Genomic DNA, 19,140 nt, shown 5'->3' on the forward strand with positions numbered 1-19,140 from the left:
TCGCCTTCGCCGCGGCCGTCAACCTCCGCAGGGCTTCTGGTTCCGTCTATTTCGGCAAGCGATCGCATCTTCGAAAGGGGTGGGCCCTGAGCCGCCTGTGAGGGGCGGGGCTTTCCCTAAGCACCGCCCCCTGATGACTTCGTGCGGCTCCGCTTTGTTTAGCCCAGCCCAGCCCAGCCCAGCCCAGCTCGGCCGGGACGGGTGATTGACACGGACCAAAGTTATCCCGGAATAAAGGAAGCACGCATGTGCCATCACACCGGATGTGAACATGCTCATTTGGCCTCCTCCGCCTCCATCACCCAGGAGCTCGCTTTGTAAAAATAAAAAATAAAAAAAATCTGAAGGGGGTGGGGAGGCAGCAATCGTGCCAAGCCGTGCTAAACCGGTTTATTCCGTGCTGCGGCTTCCCCAGCAGGAGAAAAAGAGAGGGGGGCAGGATAAATGCATTCGCCCCTCGTCCCGCTTCCTAAAGACGATCCCCGACAGTAAAGCTTTAGCACCAATAAACTGAAGCGGGTCAAATCCGTGCCAGCCCCAGATGAGGGTTTCAAGCACTCCTTGCGCCTTGCCGGCCGCTTCTCTCTAATGCCCGTCCCCTGCGCTTCCTGCTGCTGTTGGGGAGCTGCTGGGCTTCCCCGCGCCGAGGGGGCGGCGGCAGGTTCAGAGGCCGGGGGGCGAGCATGGATTTCCGAGGGAAGAAGTACGAGCGGGGCAGCAACTGGTCGGACCCCGAGGTGGTGGAGCTGCTGCACTTGTGGGCCGACGAGTCGGTGCAGGCGGAGCTGGAGAGCTGCCTTCGGAACCAGCACGTCTTCAACCGGATCGCCGAGGTGCTGCGGGAGAAGGGCATCCACCGGACGGGCGACCAGTGCCGGGAGAAGATCAAGAAGATGAAGCTGGAGTACCGCCGCATCAAGGAGAACAACAAGGCCCCTCGAGGGGGCAGGACTTGGAAGTTTTACGACGTGATGGATCGGGTCCTGGCCAGCCGGCCGTCCCTTGCCTACAGCGCCGCCGCCGCCAACAGCAGCAGCAGCGGCGCCTTACTGATGGCGCAACAAGTACTGCCGCCGGGGAGCCTGGTGGAGAGCTACCGTCCCCACTTGGCACCCTCGTCGGCTCTGCCCTTCCCGCCCTCTCAGCCCCCGGAGCTGATGGAGATCAAATGCGAGGAGGTGGATTCCGAGGTGGAGCAGTGCTTGACGCCGGAGCCTCCGCCTTCTCTCACTTACCAGCCGGGGGGCTCCCCCGAGGAGGAGAGGGCCTTTTTGGACGACTCGCCCCTCTCCAGGCTGGAGATGCCCATCGAGACCAGTGTCTCGCCCTCAGGTAGGACGGCGGCGGCGGGCTCGGCTCACTTAACGTCAACACGGCAGCAGGGGTTGATGGGCATCTCTTGGTCACAACAGAGCAGGCCCCACCCGAGACATGTTGGCACTGGGGGGGGGGTGTGCAGCACATGCTGCCCCCCCCTCTCAAATCAAGGCACACAGTACCCAAGGCAGGTGAAGTTAGCCTAGCGCCCCCTAGACAGACAATCCCACAAGCACCTCCACCCCTCACAGTAAAAATACAACAACAGTACAGTACATTAAGTAACCATTTGCTGTCCTGCCAGGAGCTAACGCTGATGTGGTGTGTGCTAGTTGTGTCAGCAGAAGAGTGGAAAGCAAAGAATCCAGGTTCTGCTTTCAGAGTGGTCACTTACAATCTCTCCTTTGCTCTATAAAAGATGAGGCATACACTCCCCACCCCCACCAGCCAACCTGTGTTTTCCCAGAGAAGGACAACCCTCTATTTTAGTTACAAAACTGTCATTTTTAATCAAGGGGCTTTCCCTGATCTCTCCAAGAATTCCCAGTCCTTTGATGCCAAGCCTGCATTGAGGCCAGGAAACCTCTGGTTTTGTAATACAGCATAATTTCAACCTCTCCCTCCCCCCCCCCAGGTGTGTTGTGTCCGTGCCCCTCCCCCAATCCCTCCGAAGGTCCCAATGTGCTGATTCTAGAAACTTTTATCCTATCTTTATCTGAAGCCACAGAACATTGCCTTGGGCATGTTTCAGGCAGAAAGGCAATTAAATAAATAAATGGTGTACTTTTGGGCCTTTGAAACACTCTGAGGCAATGAGTTCTGCTGCTCAATGCCCTTTGCAATTACAAATAGTACCCTTAGTTTACAGAATGCTGACTTTCTTGGAATTGTCCCAAATGGGGAACAATGCAAAACAGTAAACTAAATCCATGACTCAAATAATAATAAAAAAGGTTTAAAATAGAGGTTTGGGTGATTTCTGGGTGAGACAGGCTGCTTTGGATCCTGGAACAGTGGTGGACTTTGGGCTTTAATATTTCAGTGACACCTTGTGCAGCACCAAAATCCCCACCTCTCACCTTCCATTGTTCATCATTATAGCAGTGCTTACTGTGGGGCCCTGTGACTCCGCAACTTGTTATAACAACAACTACAACAATTTATTATTTATACCCTGCCCATCTGGCTGGGTTTCCCCAGCCATTCTGGGCGGCTCCCAACAGAATAAAAAAGCGATAAAATATCAAACATTAAAAACTTCCCTAAATCCACCTCTGCCTGGAGTTTTAAATGCCACAAAGCAAATAAATAACTCTAAATGCTGAGTCTACCTCTGTTCAAGTCACCTTGAATGAGGGGAAATCTATACCATGAGGAGATGTGCCAGTGTAGATGTTTAGTTTGGCATCGTTAGTATCAGACTTCAGAATGTGAGCTTCCACACCATCCATTATTTGGAACGATTTATAATTCTGACTGGTGGCTTGCTGGGATCAAGCCATCTCTAGCCACTACAGCAAACTACTGTATAGAATTAAGGTATAGAATATACTTTTTACCTTTACCTTTTATCTAGAATTAAAGGTGAAGGAGCTTTTCAGTGAGAGGAAATGACATCCACCAAGATTGATCTCCAGCACCTGTGATTTTAGAAATTGAAACAATGGGAGCCACGTGCATTGCAGGGAGTTGGCCTAGATGGCTCTTGGGATCCCTTCCAATTCTACAATTCTTCCAGCTCTACAATATGATTCTATGTCAGTCTCTGTAACTTGTTTGAAGCATGATGCTGAATAAGTTGCATCTGTGTATCAGGTACTTGTTGCAAAAAGTTAAAGGAATGGGCGCGTTTCTGGATGCAAATTTCATACTAGGAATAATTAGGAATAGAACCGTAAATAAAACTGCTAATATCATAATACCACTATAAAAATCTATGGTGTCACCATAACTGCGTACAGTTTTGGACACCTTGCCTCGAATGATATTTGAGAGCTGGAAAAGGTTCAGAAGAGGCCAACAAAGGGGCAGGAACCCTTATGAGAAAAGGTTACAACATTCAGAACTTTAATTTATTGGGGGGGGGAACATGAGTAAGGGAACATGATAGGGGTGCACAAAACCATGGAGAAAATGGATAGGCAAAAGTTTTTCTCCCTCTCACAAAATATTCCAACTTGGGGATATTCAGTGAAGCTGGGCATTAGAAGATTCGGGACAGGAAATACTTCTTCCCACAGGAAACCTCCCACAGGAAACTATGGGGTTTGCTCTCACAAGAGACAGTGATGGCCACCAATTTGGATGGCTTTTTAAAGGGATTTGGCAAATTCATGGAGAATAATGACTACCGGTACTAGCCATGAAGACCTTCACTGTGGGAGACACTAAGTGTCTGAATACCAGTTGCAGGGAGGAGACTGCTGTTGTGCTCAGGTTCTGCTTGCTGGCTTCCCCCAGGCAACTGGTTGGCCACTGTGAGAACAGGATACTGCACTAGGTGGACTGTTGGCCTCACCCAGCAAATGCTGCTTATGTTATGTTGATTTATCAATATTCTTTAGTAGTTTGGTTTGCTTTGAGATTCTGCTACAGATACTAATTAAAGGCAACAATGGCAGGTGGTTCAAGCAAGTCTGACCGTAGTCAAGAAGCGTGAAATGATTTTGTGCCTCAAAAGAAGGAATTTCCCTTCATCTGTTTCCTCCTTCAGGTTTCAGTGAACCCAACATGGCTTCGTCATCCCGGATCCAAAGTCTGGGGCCACGGCCTGGCTTTTCCACCCTGCACCGCCTGCGGAAGAAGCGGAAAGCCCAGCGGCTGAAGGATCCCCTGGACGCGCTCTTGCTGAAGACCCTGGCGGCGCAGCGGGACATGGAGGAGCGCTTTCTGCAGATGGAGGAACGGCGGCTCCAACGGGACCTGGAGGCGGAGGAGCGGCGGATACAGCTGGAGCAGCGACGATTTGAACTGGAACGGGACCACGAATTCCGCATGTTCAACGTCTTCGCCCAGATGCTCAGCATCCTAAAACAAAGCAATAACGGCTCCTTTGCAAGTGGGCTGCCCCAGGGCATGGACCTTAGCCAAGCATTTTCCGATAGCACTGGGGCAGGAGAAGGGGCACAGCAGGAAGTGAGGACCACACAGCTGGTGCGGCCCGTCTTGGACAGGACAGCCTATGTGTTCGATTTCTGCAACCATAGTGATTTCCAAAGCAGCCCCTACCTCTCGGTCCGAGGCAATATTGCCAACGTCTTCAGGGGCTCCACAGAGGAAGGGTACAGGGCCTATCATGCCGACAAGTATGAAGAGGACAAAAACCCCACTGTGAGTAAACTATGTTTCTGCTGTGTGCCTTCAAAAACAAAAATTATTATTTAATATGGTTATGGATTTTCCACACAGATCAAGGTTCAGCATAATCAAGGAAGAGCTCTCTGAAGCAGAAGCTTACATTCTGACACGTGATCAAGGGTGGAGAAGGGTGTATGAACAAAGGAGAAATCTGAGCACGTGCGCTTACGAAGCCTGGGCTTCATTTTGGTTGGGGGTAAAAACTAAGACTGTAATCCTCTATACAGTGGTACCTCGACTTACGAAGGCGATCGCGGCGCTCTTCGTAAGTCGAATCCTTCGGTTGTCGAAGCGGCCATTTTGCGCATGCGCAAAGCGCGATTTTTCGCTTCTGCGCATGCGCCGACCGCGCGCACCGCTTCTGCGCAGGCGCAGAGCGCGTGTGTGGCGGAAAAACTTCCAGGTTTGCCGACTTCGGAAGTCGAAACCTTCGGAAGTCGAGTCATTCGGATGTCGAGGTACCACTGTATACCTACTTGGGAATAAGCTGCATAGAGTTCAACATGATAAGTTTCTCCCAGTATTGGGATGCCCAGGATTGAACCAAAGGCTAAATGGGAAAAGGTGGCTTTGAGGAGGAAAAGGGGATGGAAAGTCTTAATTGAGGCACACACACATACACACACACACACACACACACACACACACACCGCCACTCCTTGATGTAGAATTTAATATAGGGAATGGACAGAATCCTCTGTTATTTAAAAACAGCTGAACATCCACCCACCCACCTGGAGAAACTGGCAGTCACATGCACTACTCCTAAATCAACACAATTTACAAAGCATTGTATTTTTGATATCTTGCCTGAAATGAAAGTTAGCCCAGGGGGACTTAAAATTATGGGGTTTTTTTACAGCTCAGGGGCCAGGTTATTGTGAACACTAAACCACAGCCTAACACTATGTAGATGTGTCTCCATGTGCCCAAGTGATACACAGGACTAACACTTCTTCCTCTTTCCTTCTCACCCTCCACATCCATGGGTGTAGTCAAGTAAAACAATAGAAATAACTAACTGACCAATCACATCGGTTCTGCCCCCTGCCCTAACAAAAGTCCAAAAAAGCAAAGATCCTGGTTACACCCATGTCTTTTGCTTTCAAAGAGGTTAGCATGATGTATCTTGAACTGGACTTGAAAGACTTAGATTCAAATCCATACTGGGTAATTTTGGACCAGTAACTATTTATCAGCCTAATCTACCTCCCAGGGATGTTGTGAGGGGGAAAATGAGGTCTATGTACACCACAATTTATTAGAGAAAAGGCAGTATACAAATGTAGTAAATAAATAAATAACTTGGGTAAATGAGGTGATTGCTCAAGCTATTGTCTCCAAGAAAAATAGTATCTATACTTAAAGGTAAAGGTAAAGGGACCCCTGACCATTAGGTCCAGTCGTGACCGACTCTGGGGTTGCGCGCTCATCTCGCATTATTGGCCGAGGGGGCCGGTGTATAGCTTCCAGGTCATGTGGCCAGCATGACAAAGCCGCTTCTGGCAAACCAGAGCAGCACATGGAAACACCGTTTACCTTCCCGCTGTAGCGGTCCCTATTTATCTACTTGCATTTTGACGTGCTTTCGAACTGCTAGGTTGGCAGGAGCTGGGACCAAGCAACGGGAGCTCATCCCGTCACAGGGATTCGAACCGCCGACCTTCTGATCAGCAAGCCCTAGGCTCAGTGATTTAACCACAGCGCCACCTGGGTCCCATCTATACTTACTGACCTGCAATTTCTTTCACGCTGTATGAATGATGAAGTGTCTATACGGTATATTAATATAAATGAACGGCATGAAATGATTTCGTTGAGGAATATGAGTATGTGCCGTGTAAATGCATGCAAATTTACAGCTGAAGCCTCTCACGTAATTATACAAAAAGAGGAATCCTGGATTCAGTTACATTCACAAGTGAATTGAAGAATAAATTACATACTATTTGCTTATACGCCTGATCTTTAAAGCACTATTTCCCAAAGTGCTCATTGGCCCTTAAAGGACTTAAAGGAACTCTGGTTCACACATTTTTTTAACAGGGTATGATTTTTGAGATGGCGTAATGGCACGTCAGCTAATGTGAAATACATATACACGCAGTGATTGTTTTTCTTAACAATACTTCTGTCTCTGTCTCCAGGGCATCATTAATTTTGGCACCAGTGAGAACAAGCTGTGCTTTGATCTGATGTCCAAGCGGGTAAGAGAATCGTAAATGTGTTTGATTCCTGAGCTGTGCTGGTGGCGTTGCTCTTTCCCTTCCCAAATCAGTTAGCCCTCAGAGGCTTAATTTGACGTGCTGAAGCATCTTGATATGAATACTTGTTGACGCCTTTCTTTTCCGTTTGGGAAGCTTACAAATTTGTGCCTTTTCCAGAGTAGTGGTGGTGGGAGCATGGCACCTCTCTTGGGTTTCTTGCAGTCAACCACCAGACACTTTCAAATATTGGAGAGAACTTCCTGCCCTATTCCTGCTCCAAGCCCTTGCTTCCCTAGTATGCATGAATTTATCTATCCTCAAAACAATTGGGGGACAAAGCGGGCAAAGGACCCAGCAGAGGATTGAGACAAGACTCTACAGAGGAGCCGCACCCTTTAGAAAGGATGGAAATGATTCCCAAACTAGCAACCCTACACCTCCTTGACCAAGCTTTAAACAGAATGGAAATCGAAATTATCGTTGTTCTCTTAGGGTGTTTCTTTAACTTTCAAATTCTGGGTACTTCCAGAGACAGTGTCTCTTTCCAGAATGAGAGTCCTCTTCTGATAATGTTGTTGCAGGAGCGCTAGCAGTGTGCCTGTTCGCGTGAAAGGAAATGGGATGGACTTGCCTTACTGACCAATATAGACTTGCGCGTTTTGGGTATTGTAACTTGTAATACAAATGCCCTCCAGCAGGATGGGAGCATTCGGTTCTACAGGTTTGATTCTCACCTTTTCCAGACCAATTTGGCTTGCTTAATTATTGTGCCCTCTCCTTCTCCTTGCTAATAGCTGACGCAAAGTGACATGAACGTCATAGAACCTCCACTGCTACAATACCCTGACTGGAAGGGCCATATGTTGTGAGTAGTAACTGCCCTGTATCTTTTCCCCTTCGTATCTTCACCCTATTTTCTGCATCTACAAGGAAATTACTATCCTGTTCTGCAGGAGATTGCAGGTGCAGTACAAGCAATAAAGAGAGCCTTTTCCAGGCAGGCAAAGTCAGATCTCTCTAAGCAGGTCAGGATCCTGGTGAGCTGCTTTGCTGAGCTGTGAAACATGTTCTAGCAGAGAGCTGGGGCCATCTAGAATCCTGAGGTTTGATGTTGGTTTGTTATGCCGATACTATTTTCCTAGAAAAAGAGGTGCAGGAACTCGCCATGAACACCTTCCTTGTTGTCTGAGAATGGCAATGGTGCCCACTTGAGAGGTGCCAGAACTGAATTCTGGTGAGTTCCAGCAGGGGAAAAAAAGCCCTTCCTCCTTGAGGAACTGGCTGAGCTGAATTAAAGTGCCCTTCTGCAGGAGGGGCTGTTATTGGAGGAACACCCTAAGACTGTGAGGGCTCTGTGGGAAGTGCTGAGCCTCATGCTTACCCCCCCCATGGGCAGTTAGTATTTCCCCCTCATCTTTATATTCCCTGAAGTAGTGGCAGGGGCTGAGAGGAGGTCATGACAGTTCTGGAGGAAGAGGAGTATTTTTTAAAGTGCCTCAAATGGCTACATGCTATACAAAAATAAAAAAATAAAATGTATGATTGTTGTAAGTACCAAGGGTGATGAAGCGAGCATGGTTGCGTTCATGTGTGTATAAGAAATCAGAAAATAAAATATATAAGGGGGTGAGTGGTGGAAGGGCGTGCTGAATTACTTCAAAATAGCACCTCAAGAGTACAATGGACTGTTTGCTAACTGTGTGGCATGTGAAGTCTTTGCACCTGAGGGTGTCTCTTTAATATAGTTGATAATTTTAATAACCATATATTCTAAGAACACATTCATTCTCTGAAGGCTGTTGTGAGCAGAACTTGGGTGCAGGGGAAGCTATGTACACTGCCTTGGAAGAAAAGGAAGGAAGGAAGGAAGGAGCTAAAGAGGACTGTGGAAATACCCAGGATATGTAGTTTGAACTGGTCCAGACAGGAACATAACATGCTTGTGACAGGATGGGCTGATCTTTCAGGGAATTAACTATATGTATATTCTCCTTTTCAGCAAAGGAGCTCAGCTCAGTATACCAGGGAACCTGTGGCCCTCCATTTGTTGCTCACTACAGCTCCAGTCATTTAGAGCCAGCATGACCAACAGTCAGGAGAGATGGGAATTGTAGCACAACAACACCTGAAGGGCCATCTCCATCCCACCAGGATATGGTTTTTTTTAAGCAGGGTTGGGGAGCCAATAACCCTCCAGATGCTGTTGGACTCCAACTCCCATCAGCCCCAACCAGCATGGTCAATGGTACAGGATGATGGGAGTTGTAGCCCAGCATCTGGAGAGTCTTAGGTGCCCCATCGGTGCTTTTAAGCATTTTATACCTTCAGTTTTCATTGTAATCAGATCTAAAGTGGAAATTAACGATAAAAAAGTGCGGGATTTTATGGCATCTTACGTGTGTGAACAACGGAAATGTTTTGCGCTGGCCCAGTAAAATTTACCCTGTTTCCATGCCTACTGCATAAACCTTCTCTGTGTTGTTCTGCAATGCATCCTGGTGGAGAGCGAAGCCTTTCCTTGGAAGAAGCTAATTCTGTGGTTGCTTTTATATCTCCTTCAGCTTGCGAGAGGAAGTGGCTCGATTTTTGACCTATTATTGCAAGGCACCTGCACCTCTTAAAGCAGAAAATGTAGGTCAATTTACTTCTGGCTTGTTTGTTCTTTTAGTAATGTATTGGCACTCATATTGATGATTATTCTACCCTAAATGGGTGTAAACATCTATCCCAACATGTCTTCTGCAGGTGATCATACTGAATGGCTGCGGCTCTCTGTTTTCTGCTTTGGCTACTGTTCTCTGTGATCCAGGGGGTAAGTAAGATAACTAGAGAAATATTGGGTGGTATTGAAATTAATGACACGGTTAGGTCCATGAATTTTGGTAGGCCTATTTTGAGCAAAACATAGTTGAATACAACCCTTAATATATGGATTTGTTGGTTGGTAATGGAGTAGGAATATTGCAAAGAATAGCAACAAAACTGCTAATGTTTGTGGTTGTATTTCTGCTGGGTATTCTTCTTTATTCCCTTGCCCATTGTACTTGCACTAATTAGCTACATTAATCAGGGCAAGAAAAAGTTGACTCCAAAGTGCTTTCTCTGGACTCGTAGAAAGGAACTTTTCACAAAGAACCTGACCTCAGCTGCATTGTCCCAGCTGTAAATTTCAGGGGCACAAATTGCAGCAGTGGGATAGCCAGCTTTCTTCTTTTGATTTCAGAAGCCTTCCTGATCGCTACTCCTTTCTACGGAGGCATCACCCAAAGTGTGTTTCTCTATGGGAATGTGAAGCTGGTCTATGCCCATTTGGACAGTCAGGTAAGGAGGAGAGTGGACAGCCATCACATTCTATAACCTAGGGGTAGCCAACACGGCAGCCTCCGGATGTGGACTGCAATTTCCATCTGTCTCCATGCCAGCATGTCCACAACATCTGGGGGCACCATGTTGGCTACTCTTGCTATTGTCTATGGCATTTTCTGGCAGCAGGTAACTTTACATATTTTCCTCACAGTTCACTTGAGCAATACAGTGGTACCTCTACTTACGAATAACTCTACTTACGAATGTTTCTACTTACGAATGGAGCTCCGTCCGCCATCTTGGATGCAGTTTAGATAGGATTATTTCTACTTAACGAATTTTTAGATAGGGTTGCTTCTACTTACGAATTTTTTCTCCCAATGCATTCCTATGGGATTCGACTTACGAATGTGCGTTCGGAACGCATTAAATTCGTAAGTAGAGGTACCACTGTAGTTGCTAAACAATGGGTTCAGGCTCCAAGTCACAGGGAAAGTTGGACATGGGTTGCCAAACTGGCTGACCGAGAGGGAAGTATTGCACACAATATATATTTGGTTTCTCTGAGAAGACAAAGTTTCTGAACAGAAATTACCCATGTGTATCCCTACAGTAAGAAGTTTTGGAACACCTTTCCTAGAATATGTTTGCTGAATTTAAGGTTTAAGTAATTTGGACTACGAAGCCTTTGCTTGTGTCTAAATCAGCATTCTGGCATTCTTCTGTAGACGTCCACGAATATCCCTTCCTCAGTAGAAGTTGAACTTCAGCTTCTGCGAATGGCTGCCCAATTCATGATGTCACTGGGAAGTGTGTTAACCATTCTTATCTCTGTAATAACATCCAGTTGAAGGGAGTGGAGTCCTTGTTAAGACTTCTTGAGATGTGCAGCACATGTAGCTTTTGCTTGGTTCCGAAAGGCTTTTGTGCTCAGCCTAATCTTTAATGCGTTTCAGGTCACCGGCACCTGCAACCGTCCATTCCAGCTCACTGTGGAAAAGCTAAAGAAGGCCTTGCAGGATGCACAGTCAGAGGTGAGCTTGCTTCATCTTACAGTTCCTGAATCTTCCAAGGCTTCATTGGTGGGTGGAGCCACAGATTACAAGGATGTTGTGGAATGTAATACAATACACCTTTAGATTTTGGGGGTAATTCAGTGTTGCGCTAATACAGTCGTTCTGCCAGTGCAAGCATTTCTGCTTGCCTGATGGAACAGTCTCCCCCGCACACTGTTCTGGGATTTTTCCCAAGCTCCCAGAGTGGATTTAGGGGAGGCGCAATGGGAAGCCCTGTTGCTTGTGGGAGTCTTTGCACTGGCTTCGGCTAACGGGCCAGGTTAGCTGAATCTGGCCCCTAGTTTTGATTCATTTCAGTGGTCCAGGGTGGTCTAAGTATAAGCATTGTTGCGGCCAAGTGTGGTAGAGGCTGAATGTATTATGGTGTTTTTACTGCTGCATTACAACTTTGGAGCTTTGATAGACAACTATTTTATTACAGCATACACCAGGCATAGGCAAACTCCGGCCCTCCAGATGTTTGGGACTACAATTCCCATCATCCCAGACCACTGCTCCTGTTAGCTAGGGATGATGGGAACTGTAGTCCCAAACATCTGGAGGGCTGGAGTTTGCCTATGCCTGGCATATGGGATAGTTTGAATGGACCCTTATTGCTTGCTTCTGTTTCTTTTGACAAAGATTATGCTCCGTTTTGTTCTCATTTGGAAAAGACTTCTGTTTTCTGAAGGGTACCTTCCTACCTCTAATAGCTTCCTTGATTCTGCTCATTAGCCACATTGGCATCTTCTTGCCCCTGATGGAGTCTTTCCTTTATCTGTGATGTACTTCCTAGTAAGGTTCAGGTTTTGAACAATGTCTTAAGTATTTTGGTGAGATCTGAAACTTTCCACTTCCCCATTCAACTTTCTTTTTACCAATTCCTTCAGTTTTGGGACGTTTCCTCTTTTAAAGCCAAATGTGACTGTGTTGGATTTTCTTGGCAATTGTCCACTTAACATCTACGTGGAATTTGATTTACACGAAGACATTTTTGATTAAAGAAATATTGTAAAGCTAGAAAAGAGAATTCATTCAAGCTCCTTTACTTAGCTACATTCCATGATGCGCTGGCAACAGGCAGGTATAGGCAGCCTGATATTGAGGGTCACCAATGTTATAAACCAAAGTGCCTCAGGACAAGCAGGTTTCTCGACAGGCAGCATTTTATAAAAGGTCCCTTGCTCTTTGTGTTATACAGTTTGATGCTTTTGTTTTATAGGGTGTCAGAGTAAAGGCTTTAATTCTCCTGAACCCCCATAATCCCTTGGGGGACATCTATTCTCTCTCTGAGTTACACGACTTCTTGGAATTTGCAAAAAGGTATGATCTAAGGCTTTGTTTGGAAATATAGTCCAACAGACAAAATATTGTAGGCTGGGATGAGTGAAAATATGCATTTTTACATCTGCCTTGGCTAATGTACTTAGTTTCTGTAGAGCAGGAGTGGGGAACCTGTGGCCTGTCAACTTCCATCAGCGCTAGCAAGCATGGTCAATGGCCAGGGATGATGGGAGTTGTAGTTCAGCAACATCTGGAGGGCCAAAGGTTCCCCACACCTGTTGTAGAGGATGAGGTTCAGCTGAAGACCACAGAAAAGGTGAGGGGCTTTTTGTGGGGTGAGGTGGTACTTGAAGGCAAGAGTTGGCTGTGACACCAGACATATTCAAAGACGGAGCTTTAGCTATAAGCAAAGGAGAATTGATGGGGTGCCATTCAATGGCGCAGGAGATCTTCATCTACTGGAGAGTGGTGGAGCTGGAGGAGCAAATGCCATGACTGGGGATAAAATTCTGGTTCCATTCCATTGATATTGCTTCCTATTTAGAAAGAACTAGGAGTGCCAGGGGAGAGTTACACCTGTGTAGCATCCTGGTTGCTTCCAGATGACCTATTTTATTGCACATTCATCCTGATTTGTTCCCACAAAGTTTACAAGGACAGATATCATTGGTCATTTCTTGAGCATTCCCTCTGATTTGTTTGCTGGGATGCCTATACGATGTTGTGTCAGCAATTGTTACTGCCCAGTTTTCATTAAATTTCCCATCGTTTTCCTTATCCCAAAACGTCAAATTTTAGGGAGGATATTGCCCAAGAGAGTCAAATCAACTTTTAATTGCATGGCCTGAATTTGCCCATATGTGATTGAATGCCAATAAGATTGAACCCACCCGAAAATAGCAACAATTTGGAAGTGCCTCCTGTTGTTATCAGCAAGCTGCTTTGTGTGTCAGTGAAAGGTAGCCTTTTTTGGTGGGAAACCAAAAGGTTTCCCATGAAGGTTTTGCTGCCATCTTTAGTAATGGGAGAGCAAATGTGGCTACTAGGTGTGACGTTTTCACTCTATTCCTGCTTTCCGCTTTTGGCAGCATTGCCTACTAAATCCTCCTCTCCAGTGGCAGCCGGTTGAACTGTGCCCACTACCTGGCAGCAAGCAGTCTCTCTACTCATTGCCAAAAAAATCCCTGTTTTTCCTTTCTCCCATTCTAGGCATGAGCTGCACGTGATAGTAGATGAGATCTACATGCTGTCAGTTTTTGACGATTCTGTCACATTCCACAGTGTGCTTGAAATGGACAGGTAAAGGCATTTTTTGTGCTTCCATCACCTCTAAATGGGGGTCGCCAACACTATAAAGTTCTGTGAAACAGAAAAGCAGCACTGAGCAATCACTTTCGCAGCACAAACTGCTATTAAGAGTCCTGACGGGTTAAGAGTTGGCAGCTTCTACTGGCAGCGGTGTGATACATTCCCTTTTTTAGGGTCTTGCACCTGGGGGATTGTGCTCCCCACGCTTCTGCACCACGATATCCCAGGGCTTCAAAGGGTTGCTTTCTGGCATAGTTTTAACAGTACAGTGAGAATGACTCTCTGATTCAGGGGCGAGGAACCTGTGGCCCTCCAGATATCGGTGGACTGCAACTCGCATCATCATTGGCCATGCTGATTGGGGATGATGGATGTTTAAGTCCCGCAACAGCCACAGGCTCCCCACCCTGGATCGGGACCATGGAGGAGAGGAACAATATGCATACAATTGTCCCTGAAATTCTTTTGCATGCCTGTGATGGTTGGAGGTTTTCCTAAACCTGGTGTGGAAATACGCAGATTGAAGGCAAAGCGGAGAGACCTCAGGCAGGTCTTTTGACTCTCTGAGAGCAAACTAGGCCTGGCGCGTTTTTGTTATGGAGATGGACTACCACAGGGTAGTCCGAGCAGCCTTGAGAGTATGTGGTGGTGGTGAAGGGGTTTTCTAATTCTTTTCCTCCATGGCACGGTCCCATGGATGAAAATCCCCTTTCCAAGCAGCTACTTTCATTTCAAGGGGAAGTTTTATTGGTGTCATTGGTAGAAAAGCTGTTCTTTCCCCCCTCTTTTCCATGTCTTCTGGCGAATCAGAACAGTAGAGAGCCCCTAAACAGATAACAGAGGTGGATTTAGGGCAGTGCAACTGGCTTCACTGCTCTGGGCACTGAGCCTAGGGGGTGCTGCAGGGCGTCACAACTATGACACAGTGAATTGAGCAGAACAGAAAGCGAGAGGCAGGGGAGGATGACAATTTTTGGTCTCACGCTGTTGAAATAGGAAAGACCAAAGTCCAGCCTTTTAGATAACATAGGTGATGCAGGGGAGGATGAAGAGGAACTCAGACTGGGTGGGAACTAGAGACACTTGCAGTTTCCTCAATAAGTCTTAGTGGGTGTCCTTGGGAGCCACACTGGTGACTGTATAATTTCTTCTGGTGTTTCAGAATACCCTAGAAGCCTCTTTGATTTGTTGCTAACATCTACATATGCATTCTCTTTATGCACAGATTTCCTGATCCGCAGAGGACCCATGTGATGTGGGGAATTACTAAGGTGAGTGCTTTTTTCTTTTCTTTTTTAATGTTATTTTCATTTTCACCTTTTACAAATATTTTTAACAAGAAAAACAAAATCTTTCCAAATCTAATTAACCTTCCCCTCTACTTCCCTTCCCTCATTTCTGCAGTTACTTTTTTTATATCTTTTTATTACTGCATATCCAATTCAAGTCTGTTTACTAATTATCTTCCCCTTGGTTATCTCTTACTGCATGTGTTTATATCAATCCTGCTAATGTTTTGATTTGTTTACAATGTATCTTCAAATAATCAGTAAATTGTCCCCATTCTGTTTTAAAAAGACTCTTCTTGATTTCTCATTCTTCCAGTAAGTTTCGCCATTTCTGCTTACTCCATTAATTTTAATTGCCAGTCTTCCTTTGTCGGAACTGTTTCTTCCATCCATCTTTGAGCATAAAGATGCTTTTTTTCTGATGGTCAGGTGGTATTATTTCAAAAGCCTGGGCCAAGCATGAGAGAGATTTGTTTATTCATTTGTTGGATCAAAAGATTATTAATTTCCGGCCCCTGCAGGATTTTGCTTCCGCTGGGATTCGCTTTGGGACACTGTACACGTTGAATCAAGATGTCGCCAATGCTGTGGCCTCCTTGTGCTACTTCCACGGGGTCTGTGGGCCTGTCCAGTACAAAATGGCCCAGCTACTCAGAGACAGAGGTGAGGCCAAGAATGTTGCACAACCCCTCCCTGCTCTGTTCTCGCTTTGACGAGGGAGCTTTGCCAAAACAGCGGCTTTTGCCTGTCCAGGATTCTCAGGCTGTAAGCGTGGAGATGGTTGCCAATTCAGCAGCACTTTCAATTAAGGCATAAAAATATTGCACTGCCAAAAACAGCCCTTTTCATAGCCTCCCCACCATAGACACAACAATGTGTAGAGTAGGAAGTGACACCACACTCCAAGTCACACACCCCCCCAAGCTCAGCACGTTTTGTTGGACGTGTGAAACAGCCCCCTTTGCATGTACAGCTCCCATGAGGCCTGGAGCTCTGCTCAATCCAGGGGTCCAGATTACATGGGAGCCCCACCTGCATACAAGTCTACCCGCTTGGGGGACCCTTTCAGACATTCTGCATATGTTAGAGTTGGCTTAGATGGACCTTCTTATATTTTTAGGTGTGCACCTTAAGATTGTTTTCATGTGCACACCTGAAATGTGACCAACAGGAAATTGCAATGCATTGCATAAACTGAGAAGGCCATGAGGATTTTGCGTCATGTTTTGCTGCTGCAAAAGTTGATCGTGCAGAAGGTGAGAATAAAGAAAAGGCGGCAGTGGAGTGAGACCAACATTTCAATGCAAAATATGGGCAGTGTTGTGTAGATCTTGTCCACTTTCTTCTCTGTGGGATGATTTGTGCATGCACATAGTTCGCCTGCAGCACCAAGTGATGATCAGTGTTTGAATGAGTTGCTGCAGATCAGTTGCCACAGGCAGAACTTGCCTATTTTCTCGAATGGCTTCAGATGCAATGCTTTTCAATTGAGTCAGTTCACACGTTGAACCGCCTGTCATCAAAGAGTTGAGAAATCAAGCGATTTTATATTTATGTGTCTGAACTGAATATGTCTTCTCCTCTTGGCTAGACTGGATCAACCAGGTGTACTTACGGGCCAATCACGAAAGGCTAAAAGCTGCCCACACTTTTGTGACAGATGAGCTCAAGACCCTTGGGGTTCCCTTCCTGAACCGCAATGCAGGCTTCTTTGTATGGATTGATTTCAGAAAGGTCAGTGCTCATTAAAGGAGGCCCTGCAGGATCAAACCAAGTCCCTCTAATTCAGCAGTGGTGGGTGTGAATCAGGTAAACATCCAGCGTTATGGGTTTTAGAAAGCATTTGATCTGGCTGGTGTGCGCACACACACTGTCTCACTGGCAATGCATTGCTTTATTTTGTAAAAACAACCTCATCCCCCCCCCCCAGCCCCACTTTGAATAATTCATCTCCAAAATTATCCTTTGAAAGAGCTTACTCAGAATTTTCTGTAAAGTACAGAAATAGCAGTAGTTGTTTCAATTAAGTGTGTACAGAAGTGTCTCTCCCACACATACATACGACCCCTTAAGCCGCGGAAATGGAAAAAATGTATGTCTGACCCCTGAGTGATGTTGCACCTGACTCCTGTTGGTGGATCTCAAGGGTCTATTAAACAGAGTAGATCCTGAGGGTGTGACTCAGCTAACGAATCCCGTCAGCAGACGCCTTGTGTGGTGACTTTTCACAACAGAGCTTTCCACCTCTTCTCCTCCTTCTGAAACTGGGGGAAGGGGTGTCGAGATTTTCCCCAGAACAGCTTGTGACGGGGGAAAGGGGGAATAGTTTCATCTGAGAAGCCAAAATGCTTGTTCTAACAGAACAATCAGCAGACTGTGGCATTGAATTGCACCCACCCACCCCAGCCTGAAGTCCGCCCACCCCTGCTGCGGGGAACCTCGGGTCTCCATGTTCTTCCTGAAGTTGGGGAGATGTGGCTGTAACTCCTTCCTGTGAGTCGGAGCTTACTTGTTTCTTGACTCCTTTACTCCCCAGTACTTGCGAAGAGGAACATTTGAAGAGGAAATGCTGCTCTGGAGGCGCTTCCTGGACAACAAAGTCCTGCTCTCTTGTGGTAAAGCTTTTGAGTGCAGCGAGCCTGGCTGGTTCCGCATCATCTTTTCGGACAAGATACATCGGCTGAAGCTAGGTCAGTGCTGCCCTTCTCCTATCTTCTCTCCCAGCTGGTGTCCCAGCATGGGCCAAACCCACCAGTAAGATACTGTGGCCTGATAGCTCAGACCTGTTAGTTGGTTCTCTTGAACTGTCAGTCACCGCTTGGTTGCTCTCCATCCCTTAGCTCTCCATCCGAATCCAGCTTTCGTTCCAACTCTCTCCCTCCCCTCCTCTCCCTTTCCTCCAGGCATGCAGAGGGTCCGTGAGGTTCTGGAAGAACACGAGCATGGAATCCTGAATGAAGGTAAAGACCAGTCTTGTGAGTCTGACTCAGAAGGCAAAGTGGACAGCGCAGACGAAGTGATATTTGTGTCCCATCATCAGGAGCCAGCGTCAGCTGGTGGCTCCAACCTCGGCGATCTCATTGGCCTCCTGCAGCAGCAAATGCGCTCGTCCGACTGGCTGCAGAAGAATACGGTGGAACAGTTTGCCCAGGAGAAACCAGAGGTCTATGATGTTTTCCGCAAGTTGGTGGGGAAGCAGTAGACGGTTTTGGTGCCTTTCCACAGTGATTGCTGCTGGAAGTTCTTGCTGCTCAGCTTTGACTTACCTAATGATATATTTTCCATATAGCAGGAAGCCGTTTGTAAATCTCCTTCCTGTGGCCATCTTCTCATCATTCTATTAAACTGGGGCCAACTACAAATGGGTGACTTTTAGTCTGCCTCCACCCGTTGCGTTACACAGTTTTTAAATTTTTGTTTCTAATTACCAAGCTCATGCTCTCTTGTGCAGACTGGTTTTCTTCACTGGTTTTCAATTTTTACCCCTAAAGAACTTCTCTCTTATTATTATTATTTTTACATCCTCCATGATCCAAAATGAAATCGAAGTACAATTCGCTGTGACCTAAGTTGAATATTTCATTAACAAGTTGTTTTAATACAGAATTTAGAGGCAGATTTAAATGTGCCCCATCTCTGATAATCTACTATGGGTAAATAATCAGTGTTTGTACATAACTCAGCTGGTGAGTATTTGTTACTAACAACACTGAATTCCAGTCAATACATTTGTAGTAGGAACATAAGAGAAGGTTGCTAGATCAAGCCAATGGCACATCTAGTCTGGCAGCCTGTTCTCACAGCGGCCAACCAGAGGCCCATGGGAAGCCAACAAGCAGGATCTGAGTGCAACAGTCCTCTCTCTCCACTTTTGATTTCCCACAACTGGTATTCAGAGGCTTACTTAATGCTTCCTGCTTCTTAAGCAGGGTTAAGCTTTCAGGAACAGACCACAGCCTCACATGCACTCCCCTCTAGCTCTTTTCCTCTCCCTTAAATGTTTCAACCATGGTTACT

The 19,140-nt window shown here is 46.3% G+C and overlaps 1 protein-coding gene across 1 annotated transcript; it reads left to right on the top strand.

Moving 5' to 3' along the window:
- The first annotated feature begins 683 nt into the window (after positions 1-683).
- Positions 684-18,801, top strand: LOC118085393 (1-aminocyclopropane-1-carboxylate synthase-like protein 1). Its single transcript, XM_035115998.3, has 15 exons — positions 684-1,332; positions 4,031-4,647; positions 6,822-6,881; positions 7,676-7,746; positions 9,443-9,512; positions 9,627-9,693; positions 10,105-10,202; positions 11,144-11,221; positions 12,465-12,565; positions 13,736-13,825; positions 15,060-15,105; positions 15,645-15,786; positions 16,715-16,857; positions 17,660-17,813; positions 18,027-18,801. Exons 1-15 carry the CDS (start codon positions 684-686, stop codon positions 18,323-18,325), a joined length of 2,685 nt encoding a protein of 894 aa, XP_034971889.3. The 3' UTR covers positions 18,326-18,801.
- The last annotated feature ends 339 nt before the right edge of the window (positions 18,802-19,140 follow it).

Source organism: Zootoca vivipara, chromosome 1 (assembly GCF_965207765.1).
Source record: "Zootoca vivipara chromosome 1, rZooViv2.hap1.1, whole genome shotgun sequence".
NCBI classification, from domain to species: Eukaryota; Metazoa; Chordata; class Lepidosauria; order Squamata; family Lacertidae; genus Zootoca; species Zootoca vivipara.